The sequence below is a fragment of the Anabrus simplex genome, chromosome 10 (assembly GCF_040414725.1).
Source record: "Anabrus simplex isolate iqAnaSimp1 chromosome 10, ASM4041472v1, whole genome shotgun sequence".
Classification (NCBI taxonomy): domain Eukaryota; kingdom Metazoa; phylum Arthropoda; class Insecta; order Orthoptera; family Tettigoniidae; genus Anabrus; species Anabrus simplex.
In genome coordinates this window covers 6,685,777-6,706,374 of record NC_090274.1, presented here as the reverse complement: position 1 = coordinate 6,706,374, position 20,598 = coordinate 6,685,777, and the positions used below count along the sequence as shown (strand labels likewise).

Genomic DNA, 20,598 nt, shown 5'->3' with positions numbered 1-20,598 from the left:
AACGGGAGTTGCAGGGTAAGAGACTTGGGAGTTCATTTCTTGTTAATTGCCAGATAACAAAAAAGCATATTTCTAAGAAAAGGTTAATGATAACAATGGTATGACCTCAGCTACCGTAAATGTGGAAACCTCAAGGAAAGTATCGCAGGTAAAGTGTGATGTGGAATTTAAAATACTCTCCCTCTCCTTGATAAGACCAAACTATTCCAAGCATGTCTAACAACGGCCAAGTGCAGTAAAACGGAACAGGCTGGCTCCGGCAGTCTTATCATGAGCACATCCTTTCTCATGTAACAGTTACCACCAACACGGAAGTTTCCTCAATCTTGTTATTATCCGTTTACTTAGGGACATTTCTGTTCACAATTCCGTGTATTCGCAAGGTCTTACGTCCATGTGCTCATTTGCGATTCGAACCCTGGGCCTACAACAACACATGGGATAAGCGCAATTAGCGTCACGAATTAAAAATCTCGATTCTTTGAGAGTTGTAGCCTCCAAGCAATAGGCCATGCAGCAGAGATCGTGCTTAGCTACTGGTTCGAGGATGTTCTTATATTAGTGTGTGTAAAATGACAAAAATCAGGTAACAATGTAGAGTGGGTTTTCAGCACTTCCGGCCTGGCAATCGAGAACCTTACTAGAGAGAGAGGAAATATAGTACATCATAATTTTCATAAATAATAAATGAAACAAAACTTGAATAAATCAGCTAGCACTAGCAACACGAGATGTATCTTGTCTACGGTTCAAAAAAATAATGATAATATAATTCTAATGTATACTCCAACTAGTCTTAGACGCAAGGACGCCTCAGAGGTTCCTTAACATGTTAGAAGCCAACACCGTCAAACAAACGGCATGTGGTGTGGAACCCGTGATAATAATTGAAATGCTGCCCCGTTGCATGAAAGCTCCGGCATCTTGCTAACCTAGAAAGTGCTCGTCATAAATAGTCAGCTAGTATCAAGCTTCGCACTTTCGCTTTCCAGCGGCGCTGTACTCCCACGGTTCTTACTCTCAACTAACAGCCCCTTGCCAAAATAAAAAACTCCAAAATCCCGAAAGGAAGAATTTTTGTTTACTTCAAACCTATAAAGGTTTTTTGATGACTTTTCACCGGAGTGACACTGATACAAACAGTGCAGAAAGAAAGATAATAGAAGTTCTTGAAAGGAGTACACGAATGATGAGGAAGAAGGTTTTCTTTTTGCTAGTTGGTTTACGTCGCACCGACACAGATAGGTCTTATGGCGACGATGGGATAAGATAGGCCTAGGAATGGGAAGGAAGCGGCCGTGGCCTTAAGGTACAGCCCCAGCATTTGCCTGGTGTGAAAATGGGAAACCACGGAAAACCATTTTCAGGGCTGCCGACAGTGGGGTTCGAACCTACTATCTCCCGAATACTGGACACTGGCCGCACTTACGGGACTGCATCTATCGAGCTCGGTAGAAGGAAGAGTAAACTGGATAACAAGATAAGAGATTCCAGATCAAGTTGGTGGCGAGAGGAGATTGATGACAAACAACGGTTACGAGTGTGTGTGTTTTAATTATTTTTATTACAAACTGCTTTACGTCGCACCGACGCAGATAGGTCTTATGGCGACGATGTAATAGGAAAGGGCTAGGAGTGGGAAGGAAGCGGCTGTGCCCTTAAGGTACAGCCCGAGCATTTGCCTGGTGTGAAAATGGGAAACCACTGAAAACCATCTTCAGGTCTACCGACGGTGGGGTTCGAACCCACTATCTCCTGAATGAAAGCATATCGCTGCGCGCCCCTAACCGCACGACCAACTCGCTCGGTGATTACGAGTGTTTTATTGATAAGTTACATGAGCGTATGTCCATGAAATGATCAAGGTTTACCTTCATTATACCTGAAATGTTTTATAAACGTTTATGTTCGTGTACGAGTTGTGTTATAACTTACTTACGACGTAATAACGATAAAAGCACATATCTTTAGGTAAAATCAGATAAATAAAACGCAGTTTTTTCCGCGATTATTATTCAATAATTTCGTGCGACATTCAATATACGTGGGAGAAGGTGTTTACAAACTAAGTCAATTTATGTTAGAACATGTTACAGCCTTTTAATTTTTGATATCTCTGCAACAGCTCGAGTCTACATTGAAAAATAAAGGTTTTTCGTAAAAACAATGTTATCGAAACGTATTCCTTCTGGAATCTATACTCAATGCACTCACCTTTCCACCAGTGAACACATGAAGCCTCCCCACGTCTGATAAAAGCTCTTAAAATTTCTTAATGAGATGCTTTGCTGAAAGACATGACTTATTCAGATCTTTAAATTCTGTAAAAAAATTCTACCTTGGAACAGATATGACAGGAAGTAATAGTAATTTCGAACAACAATGTGAAAGAAGTCCATCGGGTGCTAAGAAAGTATGGAATCAAGGCAAAAGAACGAAACGGAGAAAGAACCAGAAGGAGCACGAGTAAGCCAAGGGATGAAAACAAAGAACTTGAAGAGATGACAAGTTGTGTAATCGCAAAGAATATGTGGTTAATAAAGAAATAATGGTGCTTATACGCACGTCCCAGTAAATATCTTCACGGTTTTGGGAGACGCCGAGGTGCAGGAATTTTGTCCCATATTTCACGTGCCGGTAAATCTACCGACACGAGGCTGACGTATATGATCACCTCCAAACACAACCGAATGGCGTCGGGATCGAAACCACGAACTTCAGTTCAGGAGGTCAACACTTGCGTTACTAGCCCGGCGCTCACAAAATTAAACGTACATATGTGAGTATGGTATACATAATAACTGTAATCCCAGATCATTTTATAAAGACAGGCATAGCTCCCAGGTGCCTACAGTAGTTGTAGAGACAGTCTCTACATTCAGTCCACGAAGTTTTCATAACGGGTGTGTGTCCTCGATAACTCAGACAAATGCTCGAGAGTTGCGTTTTAAGAACTAAGACCTAGCTCTCTTTTTGGATCAGTGCTAGAGTATCGGCCTCAATTTCAATAACAATAATAAAATAATGTTTGTTGTTTTACATTCCACTAACTACTTAATTTTACGGTTTTCCTTCCGGATATCAAAATCACTTGTTGAAAACTCACAAAGATAGTTGGACTTTTGAAGGGCGGAAAAGTGTCCATACGACACTCCATGTCGTGTGGTGACTGGTGTTTCCCTAACAAAATTACTTGAAACATAACCGTAGATCGCCCAACCGAGTTCTGGTTTCTCAGTCATCGGGTGAATAAAACGGAACGTCAAATTGACACACGGGCAATCTATATGGCGTCAGATCAAAATGACTGTACACGGTAGCCGAGATCATACGATTATTATTAATGCTGTTGTAAACATTTCAGTCAGCTAAGGGCTGCGATTACACAACTCACTTTCCAGAGTTATTTCCTTCATTCTCTGCTGTCTTACCCCACATTTTTGTAAATCGCGATGGGCTTCTTTTACACACGGGATTTTAGTTTTTCTGTTTTCCTGGGGGGAGGTTTTTTTACCGCAATTCTTTCTGAGTCTAAGAATAAAGTGTCTATTAAAAGCTAGTCTCCTTTTCTGTATTGTACTAGAGATCTTTTCAAACTCTTTGGACAGCTCTTTGTTTGGTCTGCTATGGAAAGTGAACTTATCTGCTGTTATTTTCCTTGGGTGCCATGATTTCCCTTTAAAATTTCCTCTTTTATATTTCCGAGGGGCCGATGACCTTCGATGTTAGGCCCCTTTAAACAACAAGCATCATCATCATCATTTTATTTCCGACAAGTACTTCCTAGTTACTGTTTCTTATAAACGGACCGTCGAAATCATCTAGCTTTAGCTGAAGCTGGCCACATCCGCGGTTGTCCATGCTGCTGCACTCACAATGGCCAGTCCCTTATCACGACATTCCTGAGCGAACAATGCTCAATAAAAGTACAAGTATTCGAGCGATAAAAGGTTGAACACGACGTCTTGCCATCCTGGTTAAACTGGTCGACATCTTGCTGAATAAGTGGCACAATACGGAACTGCAGCCAACTTTATATGTAACTGGTGCAGCCGATGGCGCGCCAACACTACATGTGTGGAGGAGCCAAAATTCTCAGCCCACGAGAACAACATTAGCTTTCAAAAAGGGTGGTCACAACTTCAGTGAAACTGCCGAGAAACAGAAGGAACTGAAGTATGTCCCAATCACAGGCTTAACGAAGTCAGTGGAACAAAAAATTATGGAAACAAATTAGTTGCATGACAATTAGACATGTTGGAACTGTATAAACACTGCAATCGTGAAAGACATTCACTGATTGAAGATAGTGATGGCAATTCATTGGATAGGGCTTTGTGTACCTTAGATTCTACGAACAGTGTCCGGCTCCGCCTGTCACCCGGTTACTGCATTGTTCTCGAGATCTTTTCAAACTCTTTGGACAGCTCTGCTATCAGCTGTTATTTTCCCGGCCGGGTCAAGGGGTTTTTAATTGTAAATGATTAATATCCTTGGTCCGCCGTCCTTAACGTTCCTTTCCTCACATTCAACACTCTACACTTCCGCAAATACACGCAGGTTCCTATCATATGGTGAAAGTAGTGGCAAAAGATCTGCAAAGGTCGATGCCACGAACAAATATCATTTAATTTATTCATGGAACACTAAGGTCATTTCGAAATATTTTTTGAAATAACGAGAGTGCTGGGAAGCAGAAAAATTGAGCGGATTGTTTTGAAATTATTCCAAAGCTTATTGAAGTAACAAAAATATGTCTGGAACCATGGAATTCTGTACACCTTCCGAAAATAAAAATCCACAGCGTGTTTCCCATCATTTGACCAGATGTAAACTGAAATAAATGTTGGGAACCAAGGATGAGTAAACTGGTCTATTTGAAATCCACGACGAAGCCTTCTAATCTTTAGAACGACCAAACTGGTTTTGATGCGGTTTCCACCTCTGTTTAGAGCATTTATCGAGGAAGGTTTTAGCGTATGAAATGGTGTTCGACAAAATGAAGCGAGCAGTGGCCATTTTACTGAAGGAAGTTGAAGAAAACACTGTCCATCCCCGAGTGCTTTCTTGGTTTACGCTTCCTACAGTCACTAAGTACGTGTTGAAGAATATAAGAGCATATACGGCTCTTTGTCAGTTACGTTATATACCTACCGTATATTTAAGAGGTAGCCCTCAATAAGCATTACGTTATAGTTTGCAGTAATTAAAAAAAAACACCAGGCGAGTTGGCCGTGCGGTTAGGAGCGCGCAAATGTAAGCTTGCATCCGGGAGATAGTGGGTTCGAATCCCACTGTCGGCAGCCTTGAAGATGGTTTTCCGTAGTTTCCCATTTTCACACCAGGCAAATGATGGGATTGTACCTTAATTAAGACCACGGCCACTTCCTTCCAACTCCTAGCCCTTTCATATCGCATCGTCGCCATAAGACCTATCTGTGTCGGTGCGACGTAAAGCCACTAGAAAAAAACAAAAACAAAAAAAACCCCAACACCCTTAAATTAGAAACCAAATTTTGATATTGATCATGTAATTCTTGTTAAAATAAATAATTGTCCATTCACTTCAATAAATTTATGAAGATAAAAATACCTTTTGCAGGATTTGCAGGAATGGTTTACATATCCTGTAAGAAAGGAACGAGCTAACAGGCAGATCTTAGATAAAGGACGTACGGAGGTATTTCCAAACATAGCCTACATCAGGAAGAACTAGTCAGGGGATGCCAATTCAGCCCCATTAACGCAGGGGAAAAGAAAACAAGAGCTCGATTCCGTCGCGCGTTCTTCGGAGGTCAAGTGGAGTCCTCCCATTACCTGTACGACGAGGGAGAAGTTACTATTTGTTTAAATAACAATGGTGAAGTTACAGCATGGACAAAAGAGAAGGCAGTGTCTCAAATTTTTGCCAATAATTACAAGTACAAAAAAATGACAAACATACGTTGTGACAAGAAGTTTCAGAAATATCAGCAGCAGCATCCTTTCTTTCGACACTGAGGTGGAGCCCTAGGGCCGTGAAGATTATAGTTTGTCGACCTCTATAGGTCTTGAATGCCCTATCCTACAAGTGTGTTGTCCTGCTTTAATGTTTTTTTTTTTTTTTTTTTTTTTTTAATGTATTGACGTTTACCCGTGGCTTTCCCGTGTGGAACGAATTCCAACCAATAGCGGCCCGCGTGAGACAACTGCGTCCTCGGTCGCAAGCAACCCACGAGCATCTTTGAATAGACATTTTTCTCTGAGTGTAAATCCCGTATGTATATACTTGCGTTTTTAAACTAAATGTATAATTTAATGCAGTATGTACAGCTAATAACTATTACATATCTACATTCATGTTCTTTTGATTACCTTATTCGGTGGTCGTTTAGCAACAGTGTACAGTACGAACACAGTTACAAAAGCAATTTACGTAATATATTACACAAAGTCCTAAGTCCGCAAAGTGGGAAGGAATTCCACCACCCCCTATGAATTCCTGGACGGAGCTCTAACAGCTCCAAACTACTCGTAAGGCCTGTCATCATAAATTAAAAAGCTAGTATACTGGATAATTCAAAAGGCTGCACAGAAAGTGAGGTAGCCCATAGAGGGGTCGAAGTACAATGTACAGTCTAGGATGAACACAAGCCTGGGAATGTCACGAGCAACATAATGGACTTTTCCCCCCAAAATTGTGTGCATTCCTTAACAATGCAGAACTGATAACAATGAAGTGCACACAGTAGTTAGAATGTTTACAAAAAACGGTTTGAACTTCCCCCACCACATTCAATGGACGTAGTAAACTCTGGCGAAGGTGAGGACCACCTAATTGATTATTAGAAATATGGAGCATTTTGGAAAAAGTAAATCCTGGTGCACAGTTTCGTCCTAGACAATACGCAGCCAACTGTCCCAAGTTTTGGTGCATGTGTATTTACCTTCATGTCTGCGCTGTAGCCGAGTGACGAGGCGCGCCTGACCAACCCCACAGCCTGACGCTGACTGCGGCCCAGCAATATCGACCCGCCTGCGGCAAGCTCCGTCCCGGGCCTAGCGAGCTTCCTTTACTCCAGACATGCACGTGCTACTCACAGACGTGGGTGGGCGACTGGTTCGATACAGGGGTGGATTTACTCAGAGAGACCATGCCACACGATAGTCCAGTTTTAAATGGCGAACACATATCTCGGCACTTGACATTCAGAAGAACTGCGCTTTCCTAGCTGGATGGCACCACTTTAAAAGGCCATACGATTAGCAGGGACATTCGTAGTTTTACGTGACTTGACATCCTGATCATAACCACGGAACCTCAAACTTTCTGTGGAATTCGAACCAAAAATCTCAGATGCATTGACTCGGACTAAATCCACGGCTGCCTAGGTGCATATCATTCGCACTACATGGTTCAGCGGAATAAAGGCTTCAATAACCCGGGCAGCAATTGTAGTGTACGAGATAGCACCCGGTCTACACGAATTCAAGATTGGATTTTTGGGATTGGAAGGGGAACATCTAGTCCCAGATAGAATGTTATTGCTTTTACGTCCCAAACCAACCCCCCATGGCTCAACAACCCCGAATGCCATGGCGTACCAAGCGAACGCTGGTCAGCCCAAAGGCCTGCACATTACGAGGTGCCATGTGGTCAGCACGACGAATCCTCTTGGCCGTTCTTCTAGACCGGGGCCGCCATCTCACCTTCAGTAGCTCCTCAGTTGTAATCACATAGGCTGAACCAGCCCTCAGCCCTGACCTGGACGCAGATACGCTACCCCTACACCGCAGAGGTCTCTACACTTTTCCGAGACGCCGACGTCGCGCGCACTGGTGTATTTGAACACCTTAAAAAATCCGCAGGACGAAGGTGGGATCGATCCCGCTTCTACCGCCTGAGCCATTCAAGCCCGCGAAATATCCAGATTTTTAGACCTCTTCGTAGATTCTCAATTGTTTCTATGCGTTCTAGGCCGTAAACAAGTATCATATTCAATTTTCCGGAAAACGTGGGATTCGACCAAGAGCTTCTCCAAGTTGTTACGTCACTATTATTGTATCACGTAAGTTGGGATCTGCGAGATGCGAGTGTGATAATTATTGGGGTTCCACCTAAATCGGAAACTGCTGATACTTGTGCCAGGCACCTGTCAGCCACCTTTGTCTGTAGGCGATCCCCTCATTCTCAAGAGGTAATCTCAGTGTTCCTTCCAACCCGACGAAAATTATTCCGCTTATAATACAGTAAGGCAGAGCAGGCCTACGAGAGGGCTGCTGGTGACGTACTTTGTCCTGGGTCAGTGTGTTGTAAGCATCCGAACGCCGTATATAGTTAAAATTAAAAACCCTATGTTCGTTCACATTCACATAATGGGATTACGGAAAAACTGTGATAATGCAGATCCTTATTGCATGATTATCTCATTAAAAAAATTACGTATACATAACCTATCACTTTCGTATTTTTGAGGGGGGTAAAAGAAGGGAAGGCGACAATTCGTGAATGGGGATACGTGTTTAACAATCGAAATTATATTGATTACACATCAATAACAAATATACAAGACATTCCGTAACATTTCTCTTGACAAGAAATAAATGGCCTCCAGTAATCACAAATAAACAAGATATTACTTTTATTCCTAGGTCCGACTCACTGGCTGAATGGTCAGCATTGAGGCATTCGGTTCAGAGGGTCGGGGTTTTTAATCGCTTGTGACTAATTCTTCTGGCTCGGGGACTGGGTATTTGTGTTTGTCCCAACATCTTCATATTCAGACAACGCACGAACACTACCAACCACCACAGAAACAGGCAATAGTGATTACATCCCTCAATATAGGGAAGGGCATCCGACCGAAAAACAGGACCAAATCCACATGTGCGACATAGTTCGCACCCGCAACCCCACACATGTGGGAAAAGCGGTAGAAGAAGAAGATTACTTGTATTCCTAGTCAGATAATACAAAAACTAAGGTACGATACTTATTTTACCATGCATCTAGTATGCGTTACTTATTTTGTTTACACTTTTTAACTACATCATTCATTGAATATTTGGTTCTATACGCGACCTCCTCAAAGCAGCCAAGGTGGAACGCCTGCTGTGGGTGAACTAGCGCAGTGAAGAAGCCAATTGTCTGCAGTGCTATTACCCTCCTCTATCTGCAGTGCCATCTCTATACATGCAAACACGCGACCTCAGATGTGTGATGTAGCACGCCCAGTCACGAATTTCTAACTCCAACGTGTAATACTGCCAGCGATAAATATTACAGCACGAGGGAAGCCATAGGACCATCTTCATAAAAGGTGATTCACGAATAGTCATCCAACCCATTTCTGAAGACATCTTGGATAAAAACCTGGGTTCCAAATATCATGGTCACGCTAAAGTGAAACTGCAAACGAAAAGTAGAAAATTCAGTTTTAAGTGGCAATTTTGCGAACACAGTAAACTGTACATTTCGATTGTGCTTTTGAGCTGGAACCCATTTTTGGTGGGAAGTGTTTCAGTTCATCCAAAATATAACTTTGTTAGTCTTGAAGGTCCTATGCCACTGGTCTTCCACAGGATCCTTTGCGTTTAGCGTCGGTTTCTCAATCCAGCCGCAAAAAAAATACGCTGCCTCAATCCGCCCTTTGAAGAGGCCGTTGAAAAATTGAAAAGAAAGCCAATACGTGCATAAAGACACTGAAAAGGACATCAAACAACGTTTACCAGTCAGGAACAAGCTATAAAACTCTAGAAAGTTTCCTGGAAAAGCCTAGGAAGAAGAGCGGAGTTGTTTGGATCAGGGGAAGGTGCAGATAAATCGAGACAGATTTCAGAAATGTAGAAAAGAAAGAAGTATAGGAAGAAACAGTTGCATAGTGACTCATACGTTGAGTACTCAACCCTAAAGTTCGTTGCACCTCAACAGACCCACCGTCAGCCGTTGCTTTCCGCCCCAGCAGCCCACTTCGTATCTAGCCCATACCGAGTATTCTCACCAGAATGTGACTCCAAGTGTTGTAGATGGTAAGGTTTACACAAGTACTCAAAAAATAACTTCCAAAAATTCCTCGGATCAAGTAGGTAAGAAAAAACGCATCGTATTTTCAGCTTTGCAATGAAGCCTGTTTCGTAATGTTACACTTGGAATATAGTGAACAGTAATGTACCGTCTTGTAACTAATTCCACCAGTTACTGTCACAGCCACTCAGGACGATGACAATCGCTTTGCTTCACACACCATCATATTCCCTCCCCATAACTTCAAAAACAAACGTCAATGCAGAGTAACTTGGCACAGGCTGAAAAGCAACACCTTACCTATAATGTTTTAGAACACATACAGATCCATGTCATGTTGTAATGTTACGCGCTTTGTTGCTTGCAGACTTCGGTTATGAATAAGTTCTCCCCATCATAAGATAATGCACGTTACACAAATCAATGCCAACTACACGGAACCTCCTCATCCCTGCCTTACCAATATGCAGAAATCTAAACTTTCAGATACATTAACGATCTAGGGAAGGTTTCAGAAAGTAGAAATGAACGGGTGTGGACTCACCATTGCTTGCTCGATCTTGTTGTCAATAGCTACGGCGCTCGTCCCCGAAGCACTGCAACACACAAAGAGAAACACCATGTAAGAGATCACACATCAGTTACACTTATCTTAAACAGGTGGGAACGAACTAGTTCAGACATGACATGAAAAGTCATCAAAAATAAACATTTTGGTCGTTTCACTTCTTTGTATAGAGTAAGCTTTGCTGAATCCAAGAATATAGGTCTGTTCCTGCAATTTAAATGGCGGCTGTCAGCTAACATTACATCTCCGAAAGTAGCATTTTTCAAATCTTGAGGCACATTTTTCTCACGAGCCATAAGAGCTTCTTTCATTGCCTACAAAGAAACCTTACAAAAAGTATATTATTACCTCAAATTAAAAGTAGTTTGGCATTAAACAACTCCCCCACTTGAATAGGGTAAAATGCTTTTTGGATACATTTGTCTTTCTTGCTGGTACTAAGGTTGTTAAGTTGTTAAGCGTGATTTGTGTTGCTATTTGTCGATGAACGAAGGAAGACACAGACAGCTGATATTATGCATGTATTTCTCTCAAGTCGATGTAGCAAGTTTGGAAGTCTTCGGAGAAATGGTTTCATTGATGCGAACCTACAAAACGGACCAGGGACTTTTTTCGCTCAGGCGAGTTGATCCAGTAATGACGCTACAAGTGTAGTCTAAATACTCGGTCGAAGGAATGCATCAAGCATGCTCACATCACCCTGCCAACAAGGACATCTGTCAGCAGCTGCACTGTGCCACACTTGGGTGTTACATCATTTCATGGTGAACAGGTTTTGGGACGAGTTGCAACTGGACTCGAAGGAAGAGCACGAGGGAAATGAAAGAGGCGAAGTACTTTCATGAGAAATTAGGGAATCGCAATTCACTGTCTGTTCTACATTTAAGTAACGCAAGAGCTTTACTCGAAACTGGAATGAAAATCGAAGTTCAGTACAAGTTATTCCTGTATTTAAAACTGAATGTGTCACGTATCAAATAATAGGATGACCTACATACGAACGGATGAAGAACTTCCTGCTGGTAGATATTTTTCTTTTCTTCAGATTAGGAACATTTAAAGTGCATACGTCATAGTACATATACCTTTATTATAAACGATTGTGTCTTTCAGTGATCGGTCTGCAAGCCTCTGTGAATTTTTTATTTATTTATTTTTTTAAATTTTTTTTGCTAGTTGTTTTACGTCGCACCGACACAGATATATCTTATGGCGACGATGGGAGAGGATAGGGCTAGGAGTGGGAAGGAAGCGGCCGTGGCTTTAATTAAGGTACAGCCCCAGCATTTGCCTGGTGTGAAAATGGGAAACCACGGAAAACCATTTTCAGGGCTGCCGACAGTGGGGTTCGAACCTACTATCTCCCGGATGCAAGCTCACAGCCGCACTTAAGCGACTGCAGCTATCGAGCTCGGTCCTCTGTGAATTAACGAACACCTCGACAATCTGGCTTCATGGTAGTTTCCTACATCCTTTTAAACCGTTAAAAACAGTCAGGATAGGGAAGGTAGCGGCCCAGCATTTGGCTGGTGTGAAACCACGAAAAACCATCTTCAGGGCTGCCGACAGTGGGATTCGAAACCACTATCTCCCGAATGCAAGCTCAGAGCTGCGCAACCCTAACCGCACGGCCAACTCGCTCAGTAAAACCGAGTCTAATGTCCATCGCGTTGGTCTCCCTCTGCTTCTCTTACCATCCATAGCAGAGTCTATTATTCTCTCAGATAAGCTATCCTCCATTCCTCTTACAAGACCCCACCACCAAAGTCGGTTTATGCGTACAATTTCAACCATGGAGTTCATTCTCATCTCCTCCTATCACTGTTCCCACACGTTTGTATCGGCAATCATTCTCGCTACTCTTATGTCTGTAAATTATGAATAAGAAATCCTGAGTCCACTCAGCTTCCACTACCGTGCAGCAAAGTCGGTCTGAAAACAGATCGATTTAAAGATTAGTTTCGTCCGGGAGCTGAAATACAGCATTTTTCACGATTCTTTCATTTGAAGATTAAAATGTTTTGAATTTCTCAAGGTCTTTTATTCCACGAACTTCACGAAGACAGCTTTCCAGTGAACTCCCAAGTTTCTAGTACAGTACTGGTAGCAATCCTCGTGCTCCAAAAACGGAAAAACGGTATTAACTTTCTGTAACGCAAGACATTCTGAGAACATCATGAATACATAGCCTCTTTTTTAAATTTATTGTTATACACTGGCAGGTTGCGTTGAGTTGTTGGTTTGGCGCTCGTCAACTATGTTCAGGGCTACAGGATCGAATACCTGCGTAGTCAGTTGGAATTTAAGAGTACTTCATGATGCGGGATCCAAGAAGCCATCGTTAAGAACAGGACAAAATTGCGATACTCCAGACCACTGACGAGACTCAAACAGATCACCTCACCATCATTATTTACAAGGGCTGCCTGGTCGAGGCAGTTCACTCGGATGGACATGGGTTCGATTTCCCGTCAATAAATCGAAAAATTTACAAACGAGATTTTCACTTCTGACGACACACAGGGCGGTGGAGGTTCACTCGTGAGTACCAGGCTGGTCACATATCCCACTTAGAGCTCCTCCCAGCGCCTGTATGAAGTGGTGATTGTGATTGTTTTAACAGGAAGTACAACTAGGCAACCTTCCTCTATTAACTCTAATCAGAAAGAAAAAAATGGAAGGGATCCGACACTTCGAAAAGTGAAGGTATCGGCCAAAGGAAGACAAGGACCACGAAGGGCATGGAAAAGAAAGACTCCCTAGGCCTAGAGTGCTCTAATACCGTCGGGGTCTGAAAAGAACAAGAGTTGACCAAGGGAGGTCGGATAGATGAAAGTGAGGAGCCTGGCACAAGTAAGAGGAAGTAATGCCAGGACTTAGCTGAGAGCCCCGCGGTTGCCAACCCACGCTCCCATGTTAAGAGCCCTTCGGGCTCTTTTTAGTCGCCTCTTACGACAGACAGGGGATACGGTGGGTGTTATTCTACCGCCCCCACCCACAAGGGGACCAGCGACTTCATGGCTTTGCTCATTGAGGGCTACCGCTTACAGACAGGGTTACATCATTATGAACTTCTTGTAACGCTCAACAATTCCTCCACACATACTTGGGTTCTGGAGTAGGCAGCGTAAGTCATTTTCTTCGATATCCTTCACCAAAATCGCCACTGCTGGTCTTCCTATTGTCGTGGATTAATGTTTAACAAACCTTTCCTGATAAATGTCCTATGCAAAGGTTAGTGGTTCTCGCACAGACTTCCATGCATTGTCGCATGTAGTAAGTTACATTGGCTCGTCAGATATCTGATTTGTAAAACCTTACAACATTTGTGGCCAAGTAGATAAAAAGCAAGTTCACAGCCACAGCTAGAACAGGTCGATAATTTCAACTATTTAGGTTGTGTGTTCTCCCAGGACGGTAATATAGTAAGTGAGATTGAATCAAGATGTGGTAAAGCTAATGCAGTGAGCTCGCAGTTGCGATCAGCAGTATTCTGTAAGAAGGAAGTCAGCTCCCAGACGAAACTATCTTTACATCGGTCTGTTTTCAGACCAACTTTGCTTTACGGGAGCGAAAGCTGGGTGGACTGAGGATATCTTATTCATAAGTTAGAAGTAACAGACATGAAAGTAGCAAGAATGATTGCTGGTACAAACAGGTGGGAACAATGGCAGGATGGTACTCGGAATGAGAAGATAAAGGCTAATTTAGGAATGAACTCGATGGATGAAGCTGTACGCATAAACCGGCTTCGGTGGTGGGGTCATGTGAGGCGAATGGAGGAGGATAGGTTACCTAGGAGAATAATGGACTCTGCTATGGAGGGTAAGAGAAGTAGAGGTAGACCAAGACGACGATGGTTAGACTCGGTTTCTAACGATTTAAAGATAAGAGGTATAGAACTAAATGAGGCCACAACACTAGTTGCAAATCGAGGATTGTGGCGACGTTTAGTAAATTCACAGAGGCTTGCAGACTGAACGCTGAAAGGCATAACAGTCTATAATGTTAATGTATGTATATGTATGCACAGCCACGAGACTTCCATTTTTTTACGTGAAATATGAACTACAGTGTCGCAATGTCGGGATTTAGAACAGCGGTCACCAGTACATGAACCTGTATTTAACATAACGTACGATGTACGGCAAGGTAAGACACGTACCGTGGAGGCGGTTTGGGCGGCTCTGGCTCGGCCTGTTGGATGAAGGCGACGGGAATCTGTCCCGGTACGAAGGACAAAGGGGTGGGACGAATGACATGTTCAGGAATTTGGTACAGGATCCTCTCGGGAGCGATGTGGTACGTCATCGGGCTAGGAACGTGAAATGCAACCGGGATTGGCAGGGGCTCTTGGATCTGATATGATGGCAAGGTGTCTTGGGGACAGCCTTGCGCCATATTACACTCACAATTTGTAACTAATACACAATTCTTAAAAAAGAGCCGAAATAGAACTGCGGATCACACAGCCAAGATGGTATTACCGCAACCATGGAAACAAAAAGACTGATCTTAACAAAGCGGCATCTCATATTGTTGATGGTAACAAACCATAGTCAGGACAGGTCGTCTTCTTCAAATGACGATCCGTTTCATGGCAATCTTGCCTTTGTTTAGTGCAGTTCGGAAGACTTCAATGGATGAAGGCCCGCGCCTACCAACCATTTTTCCTTGAATAGACTAAACGAGCCTCGTATCTCGTCACATGGCCCAGCTATTAAAGCTTCTTTGTTTAAATTGTTTTTACGATTGTTCACAATACTAACAGATATATCACCGAGCTGGTTACCCATTTTCACACCAGGCAAATGCTGGGACTGTACCTTAAGGCCACGGCCGCTTCCATCCCACTCCTAGCCCTTTCCTATCCCATCGTCCCCGTAAGACCTATGTGTGTCGGTGTGACGTAAAGTAAAAAAAAGATCTATCTTCAGCCCAAGAAATCCCAATATCCATCAGTAGATCCACTTCTCGGTGGCAACGTCCATATTTCTGCTCCATAGAAGAAAAACTGAATATTATGCTTAGATGGCTGTTCGTGTTCGCAGTCTGGTCCCTAGATTTTAAATTCATTTATCTCCAATTCCCATACCGTATAGTAATATTCTTTCTGGAAAGTCGTCCTGTTTACTAACGACCATATATTTTGTCTCTTTTACATTACAGTACTTGTGATATTTCAGAAACCATTTCTTGTAGACCTTCCAATGAATCAGCAAATACGACTGGAAAGTGGCTTTATTCGTCCTATAAAGTAGATTCAGTTTACGTAGTATATTTAATGGGAGAAGTTAATATTTCTGTGATGCTAGTCCTATCTGCACTAAGTGTTACTACTTCATTACTTGTGACTAAATAAGAAAGTTTATTATTTTGGCTAAACAGAACAAATAAGAAATATTTCCCAAGTTATACAATTTTAAAAACTTAAAAAAATTATTTCTGGTTTCAGTGGTCCGGCGTCTTGGCTCAATGTTCAGTGTACGGCCATCGATTCAGAGGATCCCAGGTCAGTCGAGGATTTTACTCGTGTCAGGTTAACTGATCTGCTCGGTGTTTGCCATCACAGCATTTTTTAATTCTTCTTTGCGTTTAGGGCATCTGTGGACCACGGTGCTTGTGTTCTGTGTTTTAATCGTCGCCTGTCCCTTTTGGCGTACTGGATCGTGTTCTTAGCGGCCTCTTGAGCCTTCCTGTTGGCCCAGTATTCCTTCCATTTTCACGCTGAATTCTTTCCTGCGCTCCTCTGACCAATTCCCGGCTCCTTTGTGTCTAGCTGATGTAAGGAATGATAGGAAAGGTTTAGTTTTGGCCATTAAACGGTATGCATTCCTGTCAGTAATGGCGGCTTTAAGCTCTGCAAGATCTTTGTCCACTTAATAACTGGCACTGCAGAAAACGCAAGTTATCAACTTACTGCAAATTATGAATGGTATGAGACTGAAGAGCAAACCGCTACGCAGCGATCATTTTGAAATTAAGAACATTTACTTTCGAGTAATTTATACCGATGATGAAGTTCACCGTCTCTCATCTAAACGGGCAGGTTCACTTCTTCCCGTCTTTACGACATTCTCTAAGAGGATTTCTCTAAGATACGGAGAGACCAAAAACATGCTGTTTATTTTAATAAAGGTGACTGACCAATCAGGTTCCTTCTACTAGCGATTTCGTTGACCGATCCAAAGTCTTTCAAACCACCGCTATGTACATAATCGCTTACAACAAATATTTCATTTTCTCAAGACCTGTGTGTATGTACACAAGATAGCCCACGGTAGCGCTGGTGGCATGTCAACACACTCACTATGCTCTCCGCCTCATGACCGTCTTCACAATCACTGCCCGCTGCAAAATCCTCGGGCAAATTCTGTAGACTTTTACAAAATATCTGTATTCATTACACATGCCAAATTGACGGAAAATTGATGTTTTATTAAATATTTGATCAAGTATAAAACCTCAAGGAACCCGTCGCTATTAGACAAACTCATCGCCTGGGGAAATTGTCTACGTAGGATAAATGCAGTTGTTTAAAATACTGTACATGTAAAAAATAAGCATCATTCCATGCTATAATTATTTTATATTATGGTCTTGACTGTATCGTTAAACAATATCACAGAAGGCTTGGCGGGCTTATTCTACTGTAAGACTGGTTGTAATGTTATGCTGAATAGTTCTGTCGGTCAGATTTTGATGCACAACGCCTAACTCTTCACAGGGATAGGTTTTTGGATCCTGCCATAATCAGTAGTACTAATGACGCTTTATTTTTCTTTTCGGAAATTTACTTTGTTGAAAAGAGCGCTACTGTCACAAGGGGTATCGAACTGCCTGTAAAGCAGAACGTTTATTCTTTACTCTGTGCCGTTTATAAGTTTTCTACTAACGACAAGGAGTCAAGATCGTCTTAATCTAGCCATGCTTCGTGTTTACTGTGAGGCAACTAATTCCAATGGCACTGACCGGAGTTCAGTACGCCGCAACACTTGTTAATCCCTCTTCTAAACTTCAGTCCATTGGCTAAAATTGTAAATTACTCTAAGGTTGCGATTGTTCAGAACATAATATATCTTTATTAACTAGTAAAGGTAGTGGAAGATACTTATAGTCTCCTTCGTTTCAGAGGGCCCTGGGTTCCATTTCCCGTCGGATCTGACATTTTAACCTTAAAATGGTTATTCCCCGTGTCTCGGGGACTGTACTGCATCTCACACACAGCACGGCAGATGCTGCCACCCTCGTTGCAGGGCTGCACCACGCTAGGAATAGCCACGCGAAATTAAAAGCATACATAGTGTGTACGGTCTATACGTACAAACAACCCCGTGGCCCAAACAAGACTGGCGTGCGAGGTTTGCGAGGCCACTACAACACGAAGGTAAATGTAACATGTCGAGGCGTCCATTAGGTATGCCAAGGAGCAGCTCACTGGCTGGCGGTGCGGGGAATGTGGGAGAAGAGAAAGTAGCACGCGGGGACATGCATGTACGCAAGCCTTGAACCGTGTATTAGCAATGGGGGGGGCTCAAACATGGCTTGGAAAATGAAAACCCAATCGCTCTAACGTGATTCTTTCTGATTCTCTAAATGGCCATGAAAAAGTTGTAATAATAAAAACTTGATCGATTCCTACATCCTTAACCCGCGGTTACTCGCATGGTGAGCGCGGCGCTCACCTTCGTACTATATTGCTTCTTGTTGGAATGTTACAAGACCTCCAACTTTGAAACTCCCTGTACCTTTCTAACAGATTGTTATGAAGGGGATGTGCCAGTCACTTTCACTATCTTTGAAAACAAACACCCGCAATTCATTATTAGGCACGGTAGTGTATGTTTGGTGAGCGGTGCGCTCAGTAGCGAGTAACTGTGCTACTTACATTTCGCGCTGTGTAATAAGTCAGGGTTTGTTTCATGCTTGTGTTTAATGTGAAATCTTTATACTGTGACTGTTGTTAGACAATATATACAAGTTACAATGCCATCCACTAATCAGATACTTTCGTGGTTGGCTGAAACGGAGGAAAAAGTGCTCTTGAACAACGAAACTGAAAGTAATGAAACAGATGAGGTTTACGAAACTTATCATAACTGTGTTTCAGAGTGTCTGCAAGTTTTGGGAAGGAGAGGAGATTTCGTTTATTGAATTCTGTGATATAAGTTTAAATGGCTTGTTTTATGGCCAGATGCCCTTCCTGACGCCAACCTTAGTTGATGAGTTAATAAAGATGAAATAAATTATGGTGAATGAAGTTGGCTAAATAGGTGGAAGGAATCGGCTGTAGTTTATGAATAGAATCTGTCCCGGCATTTGCCTGGACGCGTTAACAGAAAACTATTCTCAGGACAGCTAACGGTGGGGATCGAGCTCGCGCGTCTCCCAAATGTAGAGCTTGCCTCCATAGCCATTCCACTCGGCCGTGTTCCTAAATAAATAACTATCTCAAATTGACATATTAAAAATACCTCCAACTTTATATGGGCATATTATTACCTTTAAACGTAAAGGTGAGCGCTCCGCTCACTAGCGAGTAACGACGCACGTAAAGACCTAGCGAGTACTGCCGGGTTAACGAAATGTGGCATGGACAACTCTAGATATCAGATAAATCTGCACCTGTTTACGGACCACCTGTCCCTGTCGTAAAGCAAATAATAAAGGGAAAAATTCTGCTTCATCAGAGCTAACAACAATAATTGCATTAATAACCATGCAGTGAGCATAACAATAACATGTTTATTCCTATTTATTTATTGCCGAGCGCTGTGAAAGTACGTCGGCCTGTGGAGCGAACTCACCAGTCGCATGTGGTAAGAAGCGAGGCTCCTATTGTTATGTAATGTGGGACCCTACTACGGTATGGCCACTCAGCTACGGAGCAGATTTGTAAGGGGCTTGTATTAACGACAATAAATCTCCCCCTTTTCGCTGTCCCTTAATTGTATCGTTGATTTAAACGGTAATAGCAAATTTTAACTGGACTAAAACTCCTCATTTCTTAGGTTAATGTACAACTGATTGAAAACAGCAAATGCCATTTCTCCGTTAATATTAGCTGTCTCGAAAAACCGTACACAACAAAAGTTGTGCACAACGTACCGTGATTTCTGATCTTTTAAGCTTCATAAGTTTTTACCGCACGAGGTGTAACAACGGAGATATTAGCGATTATTACATTTTTACGTCAGTCCAAATATTATATTTCACCGTAGAGCTATTCACGGATTTAGATTTCCATTATTCTGATGTACATCAATGGCGAGCAACGCTGATGTGTCGTCTAACCGGCAACAGCGGTGGTAGTTATTGTGACTATTTTGTAAGGAGCGAGCCCGCGAGTCATTAGCCCCTGGAAGATGAGAAGAAAAACGTGAAGAAGCGATCACTCCATGAAAAGGAAGGTAGAAGAGGAGGCGTTGTTGAAAGCCTAGGTATACAGCAGCTAGCCATTCATAAAAGTCTTGATTGTCAGTCGTGATTCTTTTCCATGCCAACGTGAATAGCGTGGCGAATTAGGGATTTATCCGTACGTTACAAAACAGCTGCCTCTTCTGGAAACGAACCCGTGACCAAGGGGACAATCTTACATTCTACGTGGCTACTTGTGCCGACTTAACGAATCGCAGACCGCTTCATTATTTATATATACTACTTAACATAGCGGAGACATTTATCTGCTAGAAGGGTACGGATGAGTAAATTCAAGGCCCCTTGAAAGTTCAAGCCATATCGTAGCGGAAGGAGCCTTGGTCCTACACTGATATCACTTAACATAAAAAGCAGTAAGAACTGGTTCTGCTAGTACTATCGTTAAAAAAGTGAAGGTTACAAACAGGTGTTATCGTCACAAAAACTCTAGCGTCATCACACAATCTTCTTTGTATACGTGTAAACAAACATAGGAGCAGTTTATCGGCGAAAACAGCAATCATGTGTAATCTGATCGGAAAATGCCAGCGCAGGTTACAAGGTCCGACTGTCGCAGATTGCTCATACCTGTTTACCAAGAACAGGATAG

The 20,598-nt window shown here is 42.5% G+C and overlaps 1 protein-coding gene across 3 annotated transcripts in view; it reads right to left on the bottom strand.

The window, feature by feature from the left end:
* The window catches only part of LOC136882067 (protein bunched, class 1/class 3/D/E isoforms), a 285,530-nt gene that overhangs the window by 40,915 nt on the left and 224,017 nt on the right, over positions 1–20,598 (bottom strand). For all 3 annotated transcript variants that reach the window (XM_067154572.2, XM_067154573.2, XM_067154574.2), the window contains exon 2: positions 10,548–10,599. In XM_067154572.2, the coding sequence (XP_067010673.1) occupies positions 10,548–10,599 (52 nt within the window). The remainder of the gene's footprint in view (positions 1–10,547; positions 10,600–20,598) is intronic.